This window comes from Gracilinanus agilis, chromosome 1 (genome assembly GCF_016433145.1).
Source record: "Gracilinanus agilis isolate LMUSP501 chromosome 1, AgileGrace, whole genome shotgun sequence".
Lineage (NCBI taxonomy): Eukaryota > Metazoa > Chordata > Mammalia > Didelphimorphia > Didelphidae > Gracilinanus > Gracilinanus agilis.
This window is the reverse complement of record NC_058130.1, coordinates 133,686,159-133,705,740: the sequence shown is the minus strand read 5'-3', so window position 1 is coordinate 133,705,740 and position 19,582 is coordinate 133,686,159. Positions and strand designations below refer to the sequence as shown.

The window sequence follows — 19,582 nt, the reverse complement described above, 5'->3', positions numbered from 1 at the left end:
AATTGGAATGAGTGTTGCATTTTCTCAAAAGTTTTTTTTCCTGCATCTATTGAGATAATCATATTATTTAGCTTGTTTTTGTTACTGATCTAATAAGCTGATAGTTTTCCTAATAATGAACAAGCCTTGTGTGCCTGGTCTAAATTCTACCTGATCATAACTTATGATCCTCATGATATATTATAATCACCTTGATAGCATTTTTAACATTTTTCATCAATATTCATTAGGGAAATTGGTCTATAGTTTCTGTGTTTTTTCTCTTCTTAGTTTTGATATCAGTGCCATATTTTTATTGTAAAGGGAATTTGGTATGATTCCTTCATTATCTATTTTCACAAATAATTTACATAGTATTGTAATTAATTTAAAAATGTTTGGTAGAACTCATTTGTGAATCTACTTGATTTTGGAGAATATTTTTTTTCTGAGGGGAGTTCATTGATAGCTTGTTTAATTTCTTTTTCTGAGATGAGGTTATTTAAGTATTCTTTTTCTTCTTCTCAATCTGAGGTATTTACATTTTTGTAACCTCATCTATTTTTCTTAGGTTGTTATATTTATTGGCATATAGTTGGGCAAAATATCTCCTAATAAATGTTTTAATTTCCTCTTCATTACTGTTGAATTCACACTTCATTTTTTGTTCCTAAAAATGTGGCTTTTTTTCTTTAAAAAAAGCAAATTATTTATCTATTTTAAGAATCAAATGCTCTATTTTATAGGTTTTTTTCCCCCATAAAACCAGCTCCTAATTTTATTCAATGGTTTTCTCATTTCCAACTTTATTAATCTTTCCTTTGATTTTCAGGATTTCCAATTTGGTTTTTAATTAGAGATTTAAACTTTTAAAAAATCTTTTTCTAGTTTAAAAATAATTACATGATCAATTCAATGATCTGTTCTTTATTTTATTGATGTAAATGTTTAGAGATATAAATTTCCCCCTAAGTATTTTTTGGCTGTATCCCATAAAGTTTGGCACACTTCATTTGTCATTCTCTTTAATGAAATTATTAATTATTTCTGTTATTTGTATTTTGACCTTATTCTTTAGGATTAGATTATTTAATTAACAATTAATTTTTAATCTATGTTTCCATGGCTCTTTCTCATTTGATTTTCTGTCAGTGAATTATAGTGAAGATTAGACTACTGAGTAAGGAGATAATTATGCTCCCTTAAAGTCTCCTTATCCTTGTTTGGGCAGTACCACCCTTTTGTAATTTCCCACATTGTACTTATTCACTCTAGTCAACAGACATCCTTGGTTCTGTCCCTTTGGTTTTCCTTTCAAATTTGTGAACAGAGGATAGGTCTAACCTTATTTCTCTTCCTTGTATGGACACTGATGGGAATAGCTGTTTTTACACAAATAAAGTCAAATCTGGACAAATGGAAAAATATTAATTATACATGGGCAAGCTGAGGCAATATAATAAAGATGACAATTCTACTTAGATTAATTTATTTATCCAGTTTTATACCAAACTACCAAAAAATTATTTTATAAATCTAGAAAAATAATAGTAAAATTAATCTGAAAGAACAAAAGGTCAAAAATATCAAAGGAATTAATGAACTACTGGATATTGGCCTCATTCTAATTCTTCTTTCAAGTGCTGATCCACTTTGGAATTTTTTTCCTCCTCCCTTCCTTTGGATGCTGTAGAGACTAACATTTCCTATTGGGGAAAACCAAACCCACAAAGTCTTTTCACCAAAAACCCAAAAGCCACCCTGCCTCCCAGAGCCCCGGGAAAACAGGCAGGGAAAGCAGGGAAGTAATATGGAGAAGGTCTGGGAGAGGTCCAGAGAAATTAGCTAGGTTCAAATTATCTAAAGACAAGGCACAGGCCAAAGCAAACCGAAAGCCAAAATAGAGCTTTGGCTAATCCTTCCACTCAGTTCAAGCATCAGGGACCAACTGAACTTTCTCTCAGAATTCTAAGGCTTAACAGTCAGAAGTTTTTAGTTGCCCCCCCCCCCCCGCAAGAGCAAAAATCCCTCTTGCAACTAACTTTTGCATTACATACTACTAGCACTACTATTACTACTAACTACTAGCACTACTACTATTTCTACTATGTAACATAGAGGGCATTTGGAGTAAGGTATTTCAAATAACTCTCTTGGCCAGAAAGCCATGATGAAAAAAGTTCCTAGACATCACATTTCAAAAAATCATAAAACTACCCAGTGGAAAGAAGTACCAAAGAACCACAAAGAATTTAATAGCTACTACTATATAAAAGGGATAAGCTTAGGATATGACAATCCAAAAAGATAAGGATAAAGGCTTACCTCCTGAAAGAAATCCCAAAATGAAAACTCTTAGGACCATCAGCTGAAATCCAGAGCTTCCAGATCCAAGAAAAAATACTGTAAGCAATTAGAAAGAAAGAATGTGAATACTGAGGAATCTTAGAAAAAGGATCGTATCTAATTTATCACCCACTACTAAATAAACAGTTAATAAACATTTATTAAGTACCTACTGTTTGCAAAGTATTATGATAAATGTTGGGATACAAAGGAAAGCAAAGACAGTTCTTGCTTTCAAGGAACTCATAATCCTTTTTTCCTCCCTGATGTTTAGCATTTCTTAGCAGTAAGTATTTTTAAATTAAGGTATATACATTGTTGTTTTTAAATTATATTTTATTTCTCCCCAGTTACATGTAAAAACATTTTTAAATGTTCATTTAAAATTTTTTTGAGTTTGAAATTCTCTCCTTCCTTCTCACCCCCCTCCCTGAGACAGTAAGCAATCTGATATAGATTTTATATGTGCAATCATGTAAAACATTTTTCCATATTAGTCATTTTATGGAAGAGATCCCAAATTAAAAAAAAGAAAGTGAAATATAGTATGTTTTGGCTGCATTCAGACTCCATCAGTTCTTTCTCTGGAAATAAATGGCAATTTTCATCATGAGTCTTTGGGATTGTCTTGGATCACTATATGGCTGAGAATAACTAGGTCATTCACATTTGTGCATCAAACATTATCATTGTTAATGTGTACAATATTATTCTCATTCTACTCACTTCATTTTTTTTTAAACCCTTGTACTTCGGTGTATTGTCTCATAGGTGGAAGAGTGGTAAGGGTGGGCAATGGGGGTCAAGTGACTTGCCCAGGGTCACACAGCTGGGAAGTGGCTGAGGCCGGGTTTGAACCTAGGACCTCCTGTCTCTAGGCCTGACTCTCACTCCACTGAGCTACCCAGCTGCCCCCAGTCCACTCACTTCATTTTGCTTCAATTCATGTTAGTATTTCCAGATTTTTCTGAAATCAAAGGAACTCATAATCTGATGGATGAGACAATATGTCAATTGGCTTGTACAAACAAGCGATGTATAAAAAAATTGATAATAACAGATGGAAGGCTCTTGAATTCAGGGAGATTGGGACAGGCTTCTTGTTGAAGATAGGACTTTAGCTTGTTCTTGAAGGAAGCCAGGGAAACCAAGAGGCAAAGATGATGAACACATGCCCACGCATGGAAAATAGCCAGTGAAAATGCCTAGAGTTGGTGTAGGAAGACATAAAGTGTAAGATGACAGAAAATTGGGAGGGTATAATTTGTAAAGGGATTTGAGGATTTTATATTTGAATCTGGAGGTGATAGGAAGTTATTGGAGTTTATTGAATAAGGTCTTCATGGCACAGACCTTTACTTTAGAAAGATTGTTTTGACAGCTAAGAGGAGGATGGACTGGAATAAGGAGATACTGTGGCAGGTAGATCAACCAGATGGCTATTGGAATAGTCCAGGTATGTGCTGATGAAGGCTTCTAGCAGGTTGATGGCAGTGTCAGAAGAGAGAATGGGGCACATTTGAGAGGTGTTTCAAAGGTGAAACCCACAGATTTTGGCAATAGATTATACATGTTGGTGGGAGGTGGTGACAAAGAATAAAAAGTGGAGGATGACACCTAGGTTATGAAATAGGAGACTGAGAGGATGATGGTACCTTCATTAATAATAGAAAAGTTAAGACGAGGGGAGGGTTTGGGATGAAAGATAATGATTTCAGCTTTGGATGTGTTTAATTTAAAATGTCTACTTAGTATCCAGTTTGAGATGTCCAAAAGGCAATTGGAAATGAGCAACTGGAAATCAGTAGAGATGTTGTGGTTGGATAAGTAGACCTGGGAATCATTAGTGTAGAGATGATAATTGAATAAAAAGGAGGAGAGCTTGGAATGCAATACTCCAGAAAGGAATATAGGCTTGTTGCCAAGAACTTATCCAATAAAACTGAATGTAATCCTGCTTCTCTTTGTTTCATTTATGCTATTTAGTTATTAGTAATCTCCTCAGAGTACTAGAGAAGTAACTCATAGCTCTGAGAAGCCTAAGAAAAGTTGAAAAGTGCCCAAGTAGGTTCATATAAGAAATACTTATTCCAGGATGGGATTCACTGTTAAGCACAATTTTGAACTTATGTGAAGGGACTTGGAACATATTGGTTGTGAAAAACGAGGTCCTTCTGTACTTTGATTATCCCTTTAAGCTATTGTTTTCTAGATTTTTTGTTGTAGATGTCTCTTGTATTTCAGTTTTGATATCTTTTAAGTTTGCTCTGATAATTTTTATCTGTCACTTAATTTTTAAGTTCCATCTCCATTCATTTTTTCAAGGTGTCCATTTTTTGCTAAAGTTTTCATAGCCCCTTTTCTAAGACATTAATTTTTTTCCAGTTCTTGTTTGAACTACTATTATTGTTCTTGTGGCCAAATATTCTATTATCTTAGTTTCTATTTATTATGGACTTACTTTTTTTCTCCTATAATTCTCTTATCTCATAGCATTTTCCAATTTTGGTAGGTGCTTGTCTCCATTGTCTTTCTGATTTTTTTTCCCTGTGAGGAGTTATTTCCTTTTTGTTAGTTGTTCTTTTAGCTTAATTGTCACAATTCTAACTATAGCATTCTTGAGGGGAATCTAGGCTTATACATAATAATCTTGACACAGACATCCTAACTATTGTCTTCTTAATTAGCTATTCACTTAATATTCTTTTTACTTTTCATAAGCCCCTGTTTTCTGTGGAAGACTTTATAATCCCTAAATAATTTTTCAAGGTTCCTTCTTGATACAGACTGGCAGTGAGAAGAGCCAGATGAAAAGATTGTTTCTGGCTTATCTGAGGACCAGCTCAGAGAAGCCAAAGAAATAGAGGCACAATCACAAAAAGAGAGACTAAAAGGACAGTAGAGGGCACAGAAGTCCTAATGACTGAGTAAACAATATGGGTCAGAGAGTGACCAAACTTTGTTCAACAAGTCCAACTTTATTCAGCATTCAGGTCCAATATATATGAGATTTTGCTTTACTAACCGAAGAAGCATTGCATTATCATTAGCCAATCAAGAATTATGAGCATTTTGACATGGTTAGGTAATCAGAAGTTAGAGGGCTTACCAAGAGTGGGGAAAACAAATTTTGTGATTTGGTCATCACAAAATACAAAGGGTCTTAGTATATATGTGTGTCCATGAAGCTACATCTCCAAAGTCTATTGCCTGAAATAATGCTAAGCTTTGTCAATATGGCTCAAGGTTTTACTGTCTGAGGAGCAAAAGTAGACACTTGCAGCCTACCTAAGGAATATCTAGTAGTTCTCACCAGAAAGTCGGCCTTGCCAAAGATCTCAGAGCAAAAGTACAGACTTGTTTTTTATTGCTGCTTTTTCTCAGTGGGCCCAAAGGGTCTTATGGCTCTGTTACTTCTGGTGGTAACATTTATTCTTAGATGGATCATCTAGAGGTTGTATTGGTCACTGGATTTTGGAGGTTTTCTGTCCTGTTCCAAATATAAGCATAGTACATACAAAATAATTTATTCCTAAATTGTTATGATGAATCTACCTGTGGCACTATCATCAGGAATTTCCCAACCACTAAAACGTTTCTTTTCTTCCTGTGATGAATACTATATATCTTTTCTCCCAGGGGCACCTATGAATATTCATCATTCTGTGATGCATGATAAATAGACTCAAAATATCTCAAAATATCCATCTCCACTTCTGTGGGAAGACCTTTGATTTCATTTTATAGACTCAATTATTTTTAATTATTTAATATTTTATTATTTAACTATTAATTTATTTTATATTGTTTTAAAATTAAATTCTTTACAACCGTTTTTACTATTCCACTAGTTCTTCTCCCTTTCTACCTTTTAAAAAGTTTTATAGGAGCCTATATAGATTCAGTGGTGCAAAAGGCCATCAGGTTTAATTCTTTCTTTTGTAGTCATAGAGTCTGAGTTCCATGTCAAATCACTTGCACAAACTTACATAGGTCGTAAGCTTTGGAGGCAGGTTTTGAACTGAGGTCCTCTAGCTCCATTGCTAAGTGCAGTATTAATTACCTTACATTGCAGTCTTCTGTCCTATCATTTCTTAGCATAGGCTTAGATTTCTCTCTGCCTCTTGAGGTACTGCGCCCACCCCCCACCCTGGACCTGAAGCATTTCTTGCATTCTTTTAAGAAATACTTCATTTGGAGACAAATAGGTGACTCAGTGGATTCAGGGTTCAAATGTGACTTCAGACATTTCCTGACTGTATGACCCTGGGCAAGTCACTTAACCCCCATTGCCTAAATCTTACTGCTCTTCTGCCTTGGAACTAATACACAGTATTGATTCTAAGACAGAAGGTAAGGTGAGGGTTCTTTCCTCCACCCCTATTGCTTTCTCTTTTACCATGAAGACTAATCTGAATTTTGTACTTATAGTTGTTTATTTCTCAGGCATTATACTATAGAAAGAAGAATATTAAATTTGAAATTAAAAAAAACCTGTATCTCAGATTTTATTCTGCCACTTACTAGCTCTGAGACTATGCAAATCACTTAACTCCTCTTGGGCCTTAGTTTACTCATCCATTAAATGAAGATAGGAGTAGGCTGTGTGTGTGTGTGTGTGTGTGTGTGTGTGTGTGTGTGTGTGTGTGTGTGTACACAAGAAAGATAGATATCTAAGATTCCTCAGAATTTGAAATCCTATATATATAAGACACTCAAAAGCATAATCTTGGCTGGTTGCTGAATCATTCTCTCTGCTTTTCATCTCTACTATGATAGATCCTTAGTTCATCCTAACTTTATGGTGCTAATTTTTGCTGCTAGTTGCTAAAGCGAAATGCTTCATTGCTATATTTGCCAGGTGGGTCTTGGAAGGAAGGTGGTATTTTTTTAATAGCCTGTCTTTTTTTTAACCTTGTCTAGTAGGCTTTGACTGAAATGAGCAAATTTCTGCCAGTGACTAAATAAGAATAAAATTGTGCTCAACATTTATTTGTGAGAAGACTTTTTAAAAGAATCCATCCCCCAGACACTTTTTGTTTCTTAATGTATCTTCTCTCAAACTATCTTCTTGCGTCTCGCCTTTTTGCTGCACCTCACTACGTTTTCAATATAATGCATATCTATAGTGTACAGAAATCATATAGATACCATAGATTTTATTCCACATTGCCTTCATCTAAATGCACTCCTAGACCCACATGAGCTTGAAAGCATTCATTACTGGTTGTTTCTTCTCCATCTCAAAACCTCTTCCGCTCTATTAATGGAAGCAGAGTATAAAGGAGAGCCAAAGGAACCTCTCCCCTAGCCACTTGGATCTGGGTTTAATAGTTTGTTGTACCAGAATGGCAACAGTTGAATGTAGGACCATGTAATGTTTATTTTCTTTTTGCTTCCCAACAGGAGTATATGTGCATCATGGGACTCAGCAACTGGCTACATTGGACTGCATGGTTCTTCATGTATTTTATTATTTTCACTTTTATTATCTTAATTATGATCACACTCTTCTTTTTGAAGGCAAGTGTCTTGTTTTTCTGTATATTAGAATTTTCCTTTGAGAAAAGCTTGATGTATAGAATATGGTATATATTTGCTAAATCTCGTAAGAAGTAATAATGTGTTAATTACAATGGTAAATTTGAGATTTGTGAAGCAGTTTACATAATTCTCTCATTTGAGTTAACTTTGTGAGATATGTAGTACAAGTATTATTATCTCCATTTTACAGATAATGAAACTATCACAAGGAGTGGTGTTGGAATTCCTACTCATGTCTTTTTTTACTCATCCCATACTTTTGCTAGCAAAACAGATTGTCTCCCATTTAAGTCATTAGGCTAATAAAATTAGATAGAACACTTTCCCTTCTGATATGCATTTATTTTTCTTCCTACAAAATTACAGGTCATAGAGAGTGGTTGCATTAATAATACTAGAATGTTAAAAGTATGTATTCTCCTTAACATAAAATTAACTTTATTTTAAAAAATATATTGTTGCAAAAATATATACATATATGTTCCTCTCATGAATAATTACTCAAAATCATTCAAACAATCCTGTTTGTAGTATAGTTAGCATTAAATAGTCAATATGTCTTTCAAGGAAAGGCTAAACATGGCTAAACAAGGAAAGGCTAAACAACATCTGTTGTCACATATATTTAAATATTTTTATTATCCTTTAGTTCTTTCCATCTTCCTCCTTTTTTCTTTTTCTCATTCATATATAGAATGTCTCCATTTTGGTGTGTTTGCCTTTTATAAAAATTTTTTAATACTCTTCTTGAGTAAAGGGAACCTGAAATTTTATTCATATTTGTTGAATCCATTTATGAGTTATATTTTTAAAAAGTTTTGTTATTGACTTGCATAAAGATTTCAGATCTCCAAAATGTTTTAAATTATTTTAATTGAAACATATTTTCCTTGATTATTAAAAACTTTTTAAAATCTCAAGAAGTATGAAGTAAGAGAAAGTAAAGAATAAATTCCCATAGAGAAACAATACTCCAAACTATATTTTGGTAATATTTATGAGTAGTTTAAAAACTAAATAATTCTTAGTACTCATTTGCTATGTCCAGTGTAACAGATACCCCATGCAGGTTCTTAATCTAGAGACATGAAAATTAAAGAAAGAGAAAAGGAAAAAAGCAAAAAGAAAGACTCATAGGCAAGGAAAGGTTCAGGGAAAATCTTAATAGAGATACAAACAATACACATCCATTATCTTATTGACATTAGTGATTAACAGAACAAAAATGTCTCAGGTTACAGCAAAGTTATCAGTCTTGTTTTAACATAGTTCATCCAAAATTTCTGTTAATTTTTATGCCTCTGTTTTTATTGATAAAGAAATAGAGCAGATATGAGAAAGAAGTTTCTTGACTGTGAAGTTAACTGGAAGACTAGGGGTCTAGCAAATCCCAATCCTGGTAAAGGATACTATCTAGCTGTAAGGACCTTTGATGCTATTGCCAGTATACTTGTGATGCTAATTCGTAGAGCCATCATAAGCACTGTTTGAAGCAGCTGCAGTGTCAGTAAGAGTCTGAGCAATACCAGACTTTCCTAGGAATTTAGCAGACTGCCCCCCTACCTCCAATCATTTCCTTTATAGAAAGTTTCCATGACTTATTAACTCATGTGAAATTCTGATATGGCCACAACAAGAACGTTGCCTTTGCAAAGATATCTTTTTTTTACTGTACCTTGGCCATTGCCAGGAGGCCCAGTTTGACTATATCATTTATCTCATGGTACTTCAGTCACTCTTCCCTTCACTCATTCCACCTCCATCACTGCAAAAGAGGAATGGCTTAAGGCTATTTTAATTTTTCTTTGTTTCCTGGTTTCCATATCCAAATAATTCATCGCCTATTGGCCAGCCTATTAGTGATAAGCATCTTTGTACTTTACTGGGTTGGTCTTTGGACAGGAGATTCAGATTGTTTTCAGAACTGTGCTCCAAATCTTGCAATCTTCGAAAGGTTATCTATTAGCAAAGTTTTCAAGAGCCAAGACAAGCTTTATGCCACAATAAGGCTTCAGATTAGGACTTATTTATTTTATATTTTGATAAAAAGAAAACACTAGACTTATGGAAAGATAGTTCAGGGACAGCGATCTTATGTTTAAGCTCAACTGCCCTTTGTCACTTTAAAACAACAAAAAATGTAACAAAATAAAAGCACAGCATTTAAAAAAGTTAATTGGAAAGAAATCCTCATAGGAAAAAAAAACAGCAGAAAGCCTAAATAAATGGCCAACTAAAAAACTAGTCCTATAATTTGAAAAAATACTGTGGAATAAAAGAAGGCATTGAGAAATCTGCAGGAAAAAAAAAGAGAAAATAAGTTTGCTGTAATTGCACTTATAACACCAGAATAGGCAATATCATCAGAATAGGCAGTGAATTAGATAGAAGATATCTCCAGAGTATCTGAACCTAAGAAAACTGAATTAAAGAAAGCAATTAGGAGTAGAATTCTAATTCTTAGAGAAAAACTTTGATGGAAAATTACTGAATTAGAATAGAATTTTAGAAAACCCAAGGACAGCATTGTATAATCTGAAGAAAAAAACAAATGGATGAGATAGAACCCTAAAAAGCAGTGATGCAAAAGGAGATACTAAAGCAAAGTCAAAAGACAGGACAATTGGAAGAATATCTGGTGTAACAGATAATTCTAGCCAAGCCTGTTGTGTTTTTTAAAAACCTGTTGCATTTTGCATGACATTCTCTTAATTAAAAGAAACATTGGAATTGTCGGTGTTTTGGAGAAGAGAGATATTTTGAAAGAGAGAGAGAGAGAGAGACAGAGATAGATGGGGGTGGGAAGGAGAACACTCTCTATTGGGACCAATTCTAAATATATAGTGTGAGACAGATTTCACAAAGGCACAAATATATGGGGAGGGAGCTCCTCAGTATATCTCTGATTTCTAACTTGTTGCCTTATGGACTTCAGGGAATTTCCCCTTGAGTGAGGTTGGAGTTTTTCTCTTTTTTGAGCCAAGATCTCATCTTATTCCCATCTAAATCATTATTTCATTTTTGTGTACTTTCTAGTATATTCTAATATATAGAACATCTCTGACTTCTGTTTGCTATCTGCTTGGATAAATGAGTTAATGCTCTTTTTAATATTTGAGTTGGTCTTTTGTCTAATTAGTATTTAATGGGAAGGAGTCAAATTGGTGGTGAGCATTTTGTATTAATAGGTACTAATATACATTCAGTCAGTTAAGGATAACTAACTAATTTTAATACAGAGTATAATTAGGAGTGGTCAGATTGGATTTATACTTGAATAGACAGACTCTCTCCTCTTATGTTAAATTTTATCTGGTCAGCATGACTTGCAAGATTATAGTACTGCATGATAGAGATGCCACACACTTCAGTAGAAGACCCCAGAGATAATATTAAGAGCCCGTTTAGTCTTTGTCATGTCCTTCTTGTGACCTATCTTAGGCAGACCTGGAGAAGAGGCTAGATGACCTAAAACCCAACAACCTCTCTCAGCTAGGTTAAGCCAGGCCCCATTGCCAGAGTATTGCCATGTGACTAGCAGGGGGGAAGGTGGGTAAGGGCCAGTTCCAATGTGCCTATGCTTTTTTTTTTCTTGAGGACAAGAAGACTTAGTGGTGTTCTAAGAAATTCAAATCCATGAATAGAAATACACACTTTGTACTACACTATTTGAACTGTCCAGGTACTTAAGGACTGGACTGGGATCCTGAAGGGTATACAATCTGTACTCTGGAGAAAGTAAATGTCTAAGACTATGAGGAAGGTCTGGAATCCTATTTGTTGAAGGGTGGCAGGTTCCTTTGATAAATAGTTATTGACTAAGAGTTCTGCCTCAGTTGTTTTATTGCAGATTGGATAAATTATGTACACATTGCATTCACATATCACAATTTATTAAGTCTTTCTTCAGAATAGAAACCTCTTCAGTTTCCATGTTCTTTACAAAAAGAAGACCACCACATTTTTTATACTATAAACATATATATTTTCCCTCTTTTTTGATTTTTTTAAAATTTTAAACCCTTAACTTCTGTGTATTGACTTACAGGTGGAAGAGTGGTAAGGGTAGGCAATGGGGGTCAAGTGACTTGCCCAGGGTCACACAGCTGGGAAGTGTCTGAGGCCAGATTTGAACCTAGGACCTCCCGTCTCTAGGCCTGGCTCTCAATCCACTGAGCTACCCAGCTGCCCCCTCTTTCTTTGATTTTTAAAAAACATGTATTTATTAAATCTGATAATATTTTATTTTTCCCCAATTACATGTAAAACCAATTTTTAATATTAAAAATTTGATGAGTCTCACATTCTCTCTATTCCTCTCTCCCCCTCACTGAGATGGTAAACAATATAATATGGATTTTACATGTATAGTTATGTACACAATTTTTCCATATTATTCTCTTTTGTGGAAGGAAACTTGAAGAAAAAAATTTAAGAAAGAAAGTAAAAAAGTATACTTTGGCCAAGATTCAAAATCCATCAGTTCTCTCTCTAGAAGCAGATGGCATTTTCATCATGAGATCTTTGTTATTATTTTGGATCATTGTTTTGGATCATTGTATTGCATTGAGAATAGCTATTATTCACAGCTGCTCATTGTATAATATTACTGTTACTGTGTACAGTGTTCTCCTGGTTCTGCTTACTTCACTCTGTAACTTTGCATCACTTTATGTATTTCTAGATTTTTCTGAAATTGTCCTGCTTTTCATTCCTTATAGTACAATAATCTTCCATCACAATCATATACTATAACTTACTCAACCATTTCCCAATTGATGAGTATCACTTCACTTTCCAATTCTTTGCCACCACAAAAAGAGCTGCTTTAAATGTTTTTCTACACGTAGGTCCTTTTTCTGTTTTGTTTTGTTTTTCTATGTTTTGGGGATATGAACCAAGGAATGGTTTCATTAGATCAAAGGGTATGTACAATTTTATAGACTTTTGTGCATAGATCCAAATTGCTCTCCAGAATGTTTGAATCAGTTCACAACTCCACCAACAATGCATTAGGGTCTCAATTTTCCCTCATCCTCTCCAAGTTTTGTCATTTTCCTTTTCTGTCATAATAGCCAGTTTGGTAAGCGTGGAGTGTCCTCTAATTAATAGTGATTTAGAGTACTTTTTCACCTGACTTTAGATATCTTTAATTACTTTAAGAACTATCTGTTCATATCCTTTGGTCATTAATCATTTGGGGAATAGCTTGCATACCCTTGAATCATTTCTCGATGTATTTGAGAAATAAGGTTTTTATTAGAAGACTAGTTATAAATTTTCTTCATCATTATAATTACTGTATATTACTTCATCCTATTTCTCGTCTGTTTGTCCTACTCTCTCCCCTTTCATTCTTTCCATCTTCAAAAGTGTTTTGTTTCTGACCATTGTGTCCCCCAATTTGTCCTGTCTTCTATCAGTCTCCCTTGTCTTATCCTCTCTCCCTCTTAGTTTCCTGTAGGGTAAGATAGATTTCCATATCCAATTAAGTGTGTATATTCTTCCATCTTTGAGTCAGTACCTATAATAGAGAATATGATTCAAGTGCTCCCCAGCCCATCTTCGCTTTTCTGTCATAATATTAACTTTATTGAATAGTTAATTAATCTTCTTTAAAGTCTTTTGATCTCTTTTTCCTTTTTTCCTTTTTATATTTCTCTTGAGTCTTATATTTAAAAGTCAGATTTTCTGTTCATCTCTGATCTTTTCATCAGGAGCACTTGAAAAACCTCTGTTTCATTGAATGCTCATTCTCCCCCCCCCCCCCGAAGGATTATACTCAGTATTTTGGGTAGGTGATTCTTGTTTGTAATCCTAGATCCTTTGCCTCTTGGAATATCACATTCCATACCCGCTAGTCTTTTAATATAGAAGCTACTGAAGAAAATAATTCCTTAAAAAATAGCATAGGCCAGTTGGTTAAAGAGGCACAAAAATTTACTGAAGAGGAGAACTCTGTAAAAGGCAGAATTGGTCACATGGAAAAGAAGACATGAAAGCTCACGAAAGATAATTCTTGGTGTGTGCTAGTGTTCCTCCTTACCTTGGGACTGTGACCTGGGACTACTACCTGGCTCTATTGTTATATTGAATCTCTGGGAGCTAGGAGTTCACACTGTGATTGACAGGTGGATCAGTTGGATATCAGAATGTTCCCAGAGAGGCATGCAGACAGGAGAGGGCAGTTGGCCCGGGGGTGGGGTATAAAACCACCCTGGTAGCCCTGGCAGGGGTTCTTGATTCTTGGTGCTTTCCCTGAGACCTGAGATCAGTGGATCCTGGTCTTTGTGGGATTGAGACTTGCAAACTCAACCCTGCAAGCTCCTCCTGTTTGTTCCTGTACCATCAACAACCTGTACCCAGGCCATCATCTCTGATTCTTCTGCCCCTAGATATTAGGAAGTCAATCATCTTAGTTATCTAGGTGTCCCAGGACCCGGGAGGGATCCGGGAAGTGGGCAGGAGAAGAAGAAGAGGGTGGAAAGGGGTGGATGTCTCAAACTGGTTAGGCTTATCATCTAGTGAAGAAGAAGCTGAAAGATTATACAGCAGTTTGCCTGCTCTGGTGTGGCTCTGGCCAGGCTGTACCAGAGAGAAGCTAATCATCTTAATTCCTTTACTTGCCTACAGTTTAGAAATTCATCAGTATCATTTTAAATTAGGGTCTCCCAATACCTCTATCCCATACCATTATCCTCCTTTGTTAAATACAACCAAAGTTTTAAAGTACCTTCCTGAAGTGGTTATTCAAAGCTTCTTTGGGAAGGGAGAGACACAGTCAGATTCCAATGTTATCCAGCTAAAGAGCCCATTAATAATATCAATTAACCCAGGTGGGTCCTGAAGGGATATCATCCATTGACCTAAAGGATCCTGCCTGGGCAACTGTTATAAAGGAGAGAGGTGTCATCTCATCCTCTCTATACTCCATCCACATCTACATCTAATAGATAGGAGTATCAGTCTTTTATTATAACACTATGTATGTGCAATACATTAGAGTCTTGCACCCAGAGCTAGCAAAGGGGCTCCTGAATCTCCTTTTGATCAATTCTATATCCCTCTTACCATCTGGAGCTAAGAATTCTAGAAGTCTTTGCTGATGATTCAGCTGTCCTCAAGGCCTATGCTGGCTTACTCAGGTAGGGCCTGCCTTGGTGAGCAGGTCTGTACTCTTCTCCTACCTAGGTGCAACAGATCTGCCTGGTAAACTTCTAAGTTATCTTTGCTTGAAAAATTGTCCTTTTGGGTGTTCTGCTGCTCCAGAAATCATTTTAAGGTTTAATATCAAAGTTGTTTAGAGGATAATTTAGTAGCAATCAGGTTAGTCCGTACTTTCTCTGCCATCTTAGCTCTATTCCTCAATTTAATCTTTTTTGGGGATATAGATCTAATAATGGTTTTACTGGGTTGAAAGGAAATATACAGTTTAACAGTTTTTTGGGTATGAATTAATGAGGATTCTAGAGGTAAAGGTCAATGAAACAAAGAATTTGGGAGGGACACAAAGGGACATAAAAATAAAAAGGGACACTTTTATGAAGGAGGTATAAAACATATATAAGAGGACAATAAAGTGAGCCAGGGCACTTTGATGTATTAGAGAGATGTATGAGAGGTTACTTTGTATTAGTATAGGGCAGTGATGGGCAAACTATGGCCTACGGGCCAGGTACAGTCCCCAGAAATGTTCTATCTGGCTGATTCCTAATCTGATGAATACAATGAGTAGGATACAATACAATGAAACTTTGAAAAAGTTGCCTTAAAAACAGACTGACAGATGAGCATTTCCTTTCCTTTGACCCCTCTTTAAAAAAGTTTGCCCATCACTGGTATTGGGTATTGTTCAAAGTAAAAGAAGTCATAGCTACTGATAAGTGAATTAAAAAAAAAGATAGGGGTATATGATAGGGCTGGGATCTAGTGATTTAAGAGTGGACTGAAAAGGGAAGAGAAAATAGATATCTGAGATCAGATTGCCCCTAGCAAAACAAGTTGCAGATGTCTTGTCTGTTTCATTTTCCTTTGAGAGAAATAACAAAGCAGGATTTTTTGGAGGAAAAAACCAAAGCTAAAAATTATAGTTTTGAATATTAAAGAAATACAGTTGACCAGAGAAAGAGGTTTGGAGAATTGAACGTAAAAACCAATATATGACATTTTTTACATATAAGCAATATGCTTAAAACCAAGATTCATATAGAGTTAAAATGAAAAGTTAGAGTAGAATTTTTTATCCTTTAGATGAAGCCAAAAAAAAAAAAACCCAGGATTGACAGCTATAATTTAATCAGTCAGTAAGCATTTATTATGTACCTGCTATATGCCAGAAATTATGGTAGGCACTCAGGCTATAAATACAAATAATGAAATAATCCCTACTCACAAGCAACTGAACATTCATTTGGAATGGACAATAATTCATGTCACAATGCTGCAAGACAACCATAAAAATATTTATTGTTAAACAGCAATGATAACAAAAGGACCTCAAAGGCCATTACATCTTATCCTTTTATAAATGAGGAAATGAAACTCAAGGAGGTTAAATGATTTGACCAAGGTCCTACAAGTAGAACTAGAGATGGGACTTGAACACAGGCACTCTGACTTTAGAGTCAATATTCTTTCAGAAACTACTTAAGGAGACATATTGTGCAGTAGTAGGAAACAATGCACTGAGCCCCGCTTCTTAAAAACATCCAAAAAGATCTAGAAAATGGACTAGACTGAAAACCCAGAAAAAGTAAAAATATGACATTTTCCCAGCCCAGCTTAGCATAGGGAAACAGATTGGGAGACCTGCAGACACTGGGAAGGGGTAAGACTAGGTGTACTCTGTACGGAACACTTCAGTGTACAGGGAGAAACTGCACTAAGGCAAGAGGAGATCTTATACCAGGGCACCACTGGAACCATACTAGGACATTGCAGTGGGAACAGTGCAAATTAGCCATTTGTTTGCTCACTATCCAGTTTTAAGTCACAAATCCAGAGGAGACTGAGAAGGGAATTTGTGCATAAGGTTGGTATTCCTGAGGAATGAGGCTATGAGAAGGGAGGAAATTAAAAAACCAGGAAAAGAAGTGGTCTGGCACAGATTCCCATGTTTTGAGAAGGGTTTCATTTCCAGTATCTAGCTCAGTCTTCAGAGGAATAAACAGAGCAACAATCCCAGATTAAAGGGAAATCTACAATTCTGTCAGCCTGAACCAGTAGAGCTTCCTAGCTGGTTGATAGGAATTGAGTTTAGCGGTAGTTTACTCTTGTTCTGTCCTAAAGTAGGTCAGGAACTTGCAAATCTTAGACCCAGGGGAATAGCAGTTAGACTTTGCCCTGGGTCATACCATGTAGAGAGCACTAAAAACTTACAGGAATAGCACAACACTCAAGATCCCAAGAAAGTAGCACAGGACTGGCCCATACTTTCCTTCCAGAGATGTCTCAGCTTCATCAAATCTGAAGTCAGGAGGTAAGCTTGAAGAATGAGAAAACCAAAAAAGAACCCTACCATAAAAAGTTATTATTGTTTCAGGGATGCCGAGTCATAAACCCAGGAGAAGAGAGTGATTCCAAAACATCCACAAGAATAATTTCAAAAGAAAAACATAGACTAAAGACAATTTAATTAGAATTCTTGGAAGAGATAAGGCTTTTAAGAGTTACCTTTTTTAAGGGACAGAGGCCCTGAACAGTGTACTGAAAAAGGAGATGGTTCAGAAGCCAGGAGCAGCAGTGGTAAAACTTAGATCCAAATCTCAGAGCAAGATCTCACTTCCAACATCTAGGCTAGCCCACAGAGGAATAACCAATGTAGGAAATCCAGACCAAAAGGGAGCCTACAGTTCCACCACTTTGAACCAATAGAGCTTTGCAGCTGGCTGATAAAGGCAGAGCCTAGCAGAACTCTACACTTGCACATACTTAAACACAGATCAGGAACTTTTAGAGCTCAGATCAAGAGGTGAGCAAACATATTTTACCCTAGACTAGACCCCTTTCAGAGTATCTAAAGCTTAAAGATCCCTACCCTATCCCTGAGATCCAGAAAAACACAACACTCAGTATTTGAAGAAAGGAACAGGACCAACCTAAACCTTCTTTCTACAAGTGCCTCATAACCCAGTCCTAATATCAAGTCCAAGTCAAAAAGAAGGCTGGAGAATTAAGCAAACAAAAAAAAGAATCTCATAATAATGAAATATTATTGGGCAGGGATATTATAATCATAAGCCCGGGAGAAGAGAATGACTCCAAAACAACTACAAGGCAAGAGGAGGTCTGAGAGAAATCTTGGAAAAAAAATCTCAGAAAAAAACACTGCTTGGGCAAAAATTAAAATAGAATTCCTAGATTAGAAGAAACAAGAGTTTTAAAGAGTTAAATGTTTTTACAACTGAAATCAGGGCACTTAAGGAAAAATTTTTAAAAAGAGCTATGGAAGAATTGGAAAGAGAATTAGCAGCTTGGCACAAAAGGTATAAAACCTTGCTTAAGTAACAAATTCCCTGAAAATTAGAATGGGCCACATAGAATTTACAGAATTCATGATGAAACAAAATATATTAAAACAAAATCAAATGACCAAAGATAAAGAAGAAAATTTAAGTTATCTCATAGTAAACATGATTGTCTTGGAAATCAGATGTAAAAGGAAAAAATATATAAGAATCACTGGACTATCTGAATGTCACGGGGGGAAAAGCAAGCTCAGACATATTTCAATTAGTCTTTAAACTTCCCAGATCTCTTATAATCAGAGGGTAAAGTAGAAATAAAATTAATCCTAAAAGATACTCCAAACTAAAAATCTAAAGATTATAACCCAAAGATTATAGTCCAGGTCAAAGAAAAAAAAATCTGTAAGTAGCTAGAAAGAAAGAATTAAAATATTGAGGAGCCACTGTCAGGATCACACTTGATTTAGGAGCCACCATTATAAAGGAGAACAGGATTTGGAATATGATATTTGAGAAAGGATACAGGTTTTTAGCAATTACTTAGCCAAACTGAGGATAATACCACAGGGAGGAAAATGATCTTCAATGAAATAGGAGGCTTTCAAGTCTTTCTAGTGAAAAGACTGGAGTTGTGAGCTGTTCAAGAATGAAAAGAAACATGAATGAACTATGGCATATGTGGTAAATAAACAATAATGGACAATGATAAAGGACTAATATGGGGAGATGATATATATCTGAACCGTATAATCATCATCATTCATAGAGGGAGTTGAATCAGACAAGGCCTGGAAGTGGTTATATGATGTTTTGATGATCTCAAGAAAAAATGGAAAGAGGGAAGAGGAATACCCTGTGGACTAGTGGGGTTGGATAGGGAAGATTAATGAAGATTAGGAAAAATTATGTCATATAATACAGTTCACAACTAGACATCTATACAAACAAGTAGGAGGGTGTGGCTGGAACTTGAAACTCACTCATATGAACTGGTCAGAAGAAGGAAGGGTACAAACACAAACACTCAGTACAGAAATACATTTCACTCAAAGGAAAACAGAGGGAAAGAGGAGAAGGAGGTCAAAAGAATTAGAAGGAAGGCAGATTAAGGGAAAGATAAGGGAAAGATTATTCCTAAGCAAAAAAAAAGAAGAAGAAGAAGAAGAAGGAGAAGGAGAAGGAGAAGGAGAAGGAGAAGGAGAAGGAGAAGAAGAAGGAGGAGGAGGAGAAGGAGAAGGAGAAGAAGA

The 19,582-nt window shown here is 35.5% G+C and overlaps 1 protein-coding gene across 1 annotated transcript in view; it reads left to right on the top strand.

The window, feature by feature from the left end:
* Window positions 1-19,582, top strand: part of LOC123248576 (phospholipid-transporting ATPase ABCA3-like) — a gene marked incomplete at its 5' end in the record, with an annotated part of 354,036 nt that overhangs the window by 86,503 nt on the left and 247,951 nt on the right. Inside the window, one exon of the mRNA XM_044677403.1 lies at window positions 7,732-7,848. Coding sequence (XP_044533338.1) covers window positions 7,732-7,848 — 117 coding nt within the window. The remainder of the gene's footprint in view (window positions 1-7,731; window positions 7,849-19,582) is intronic.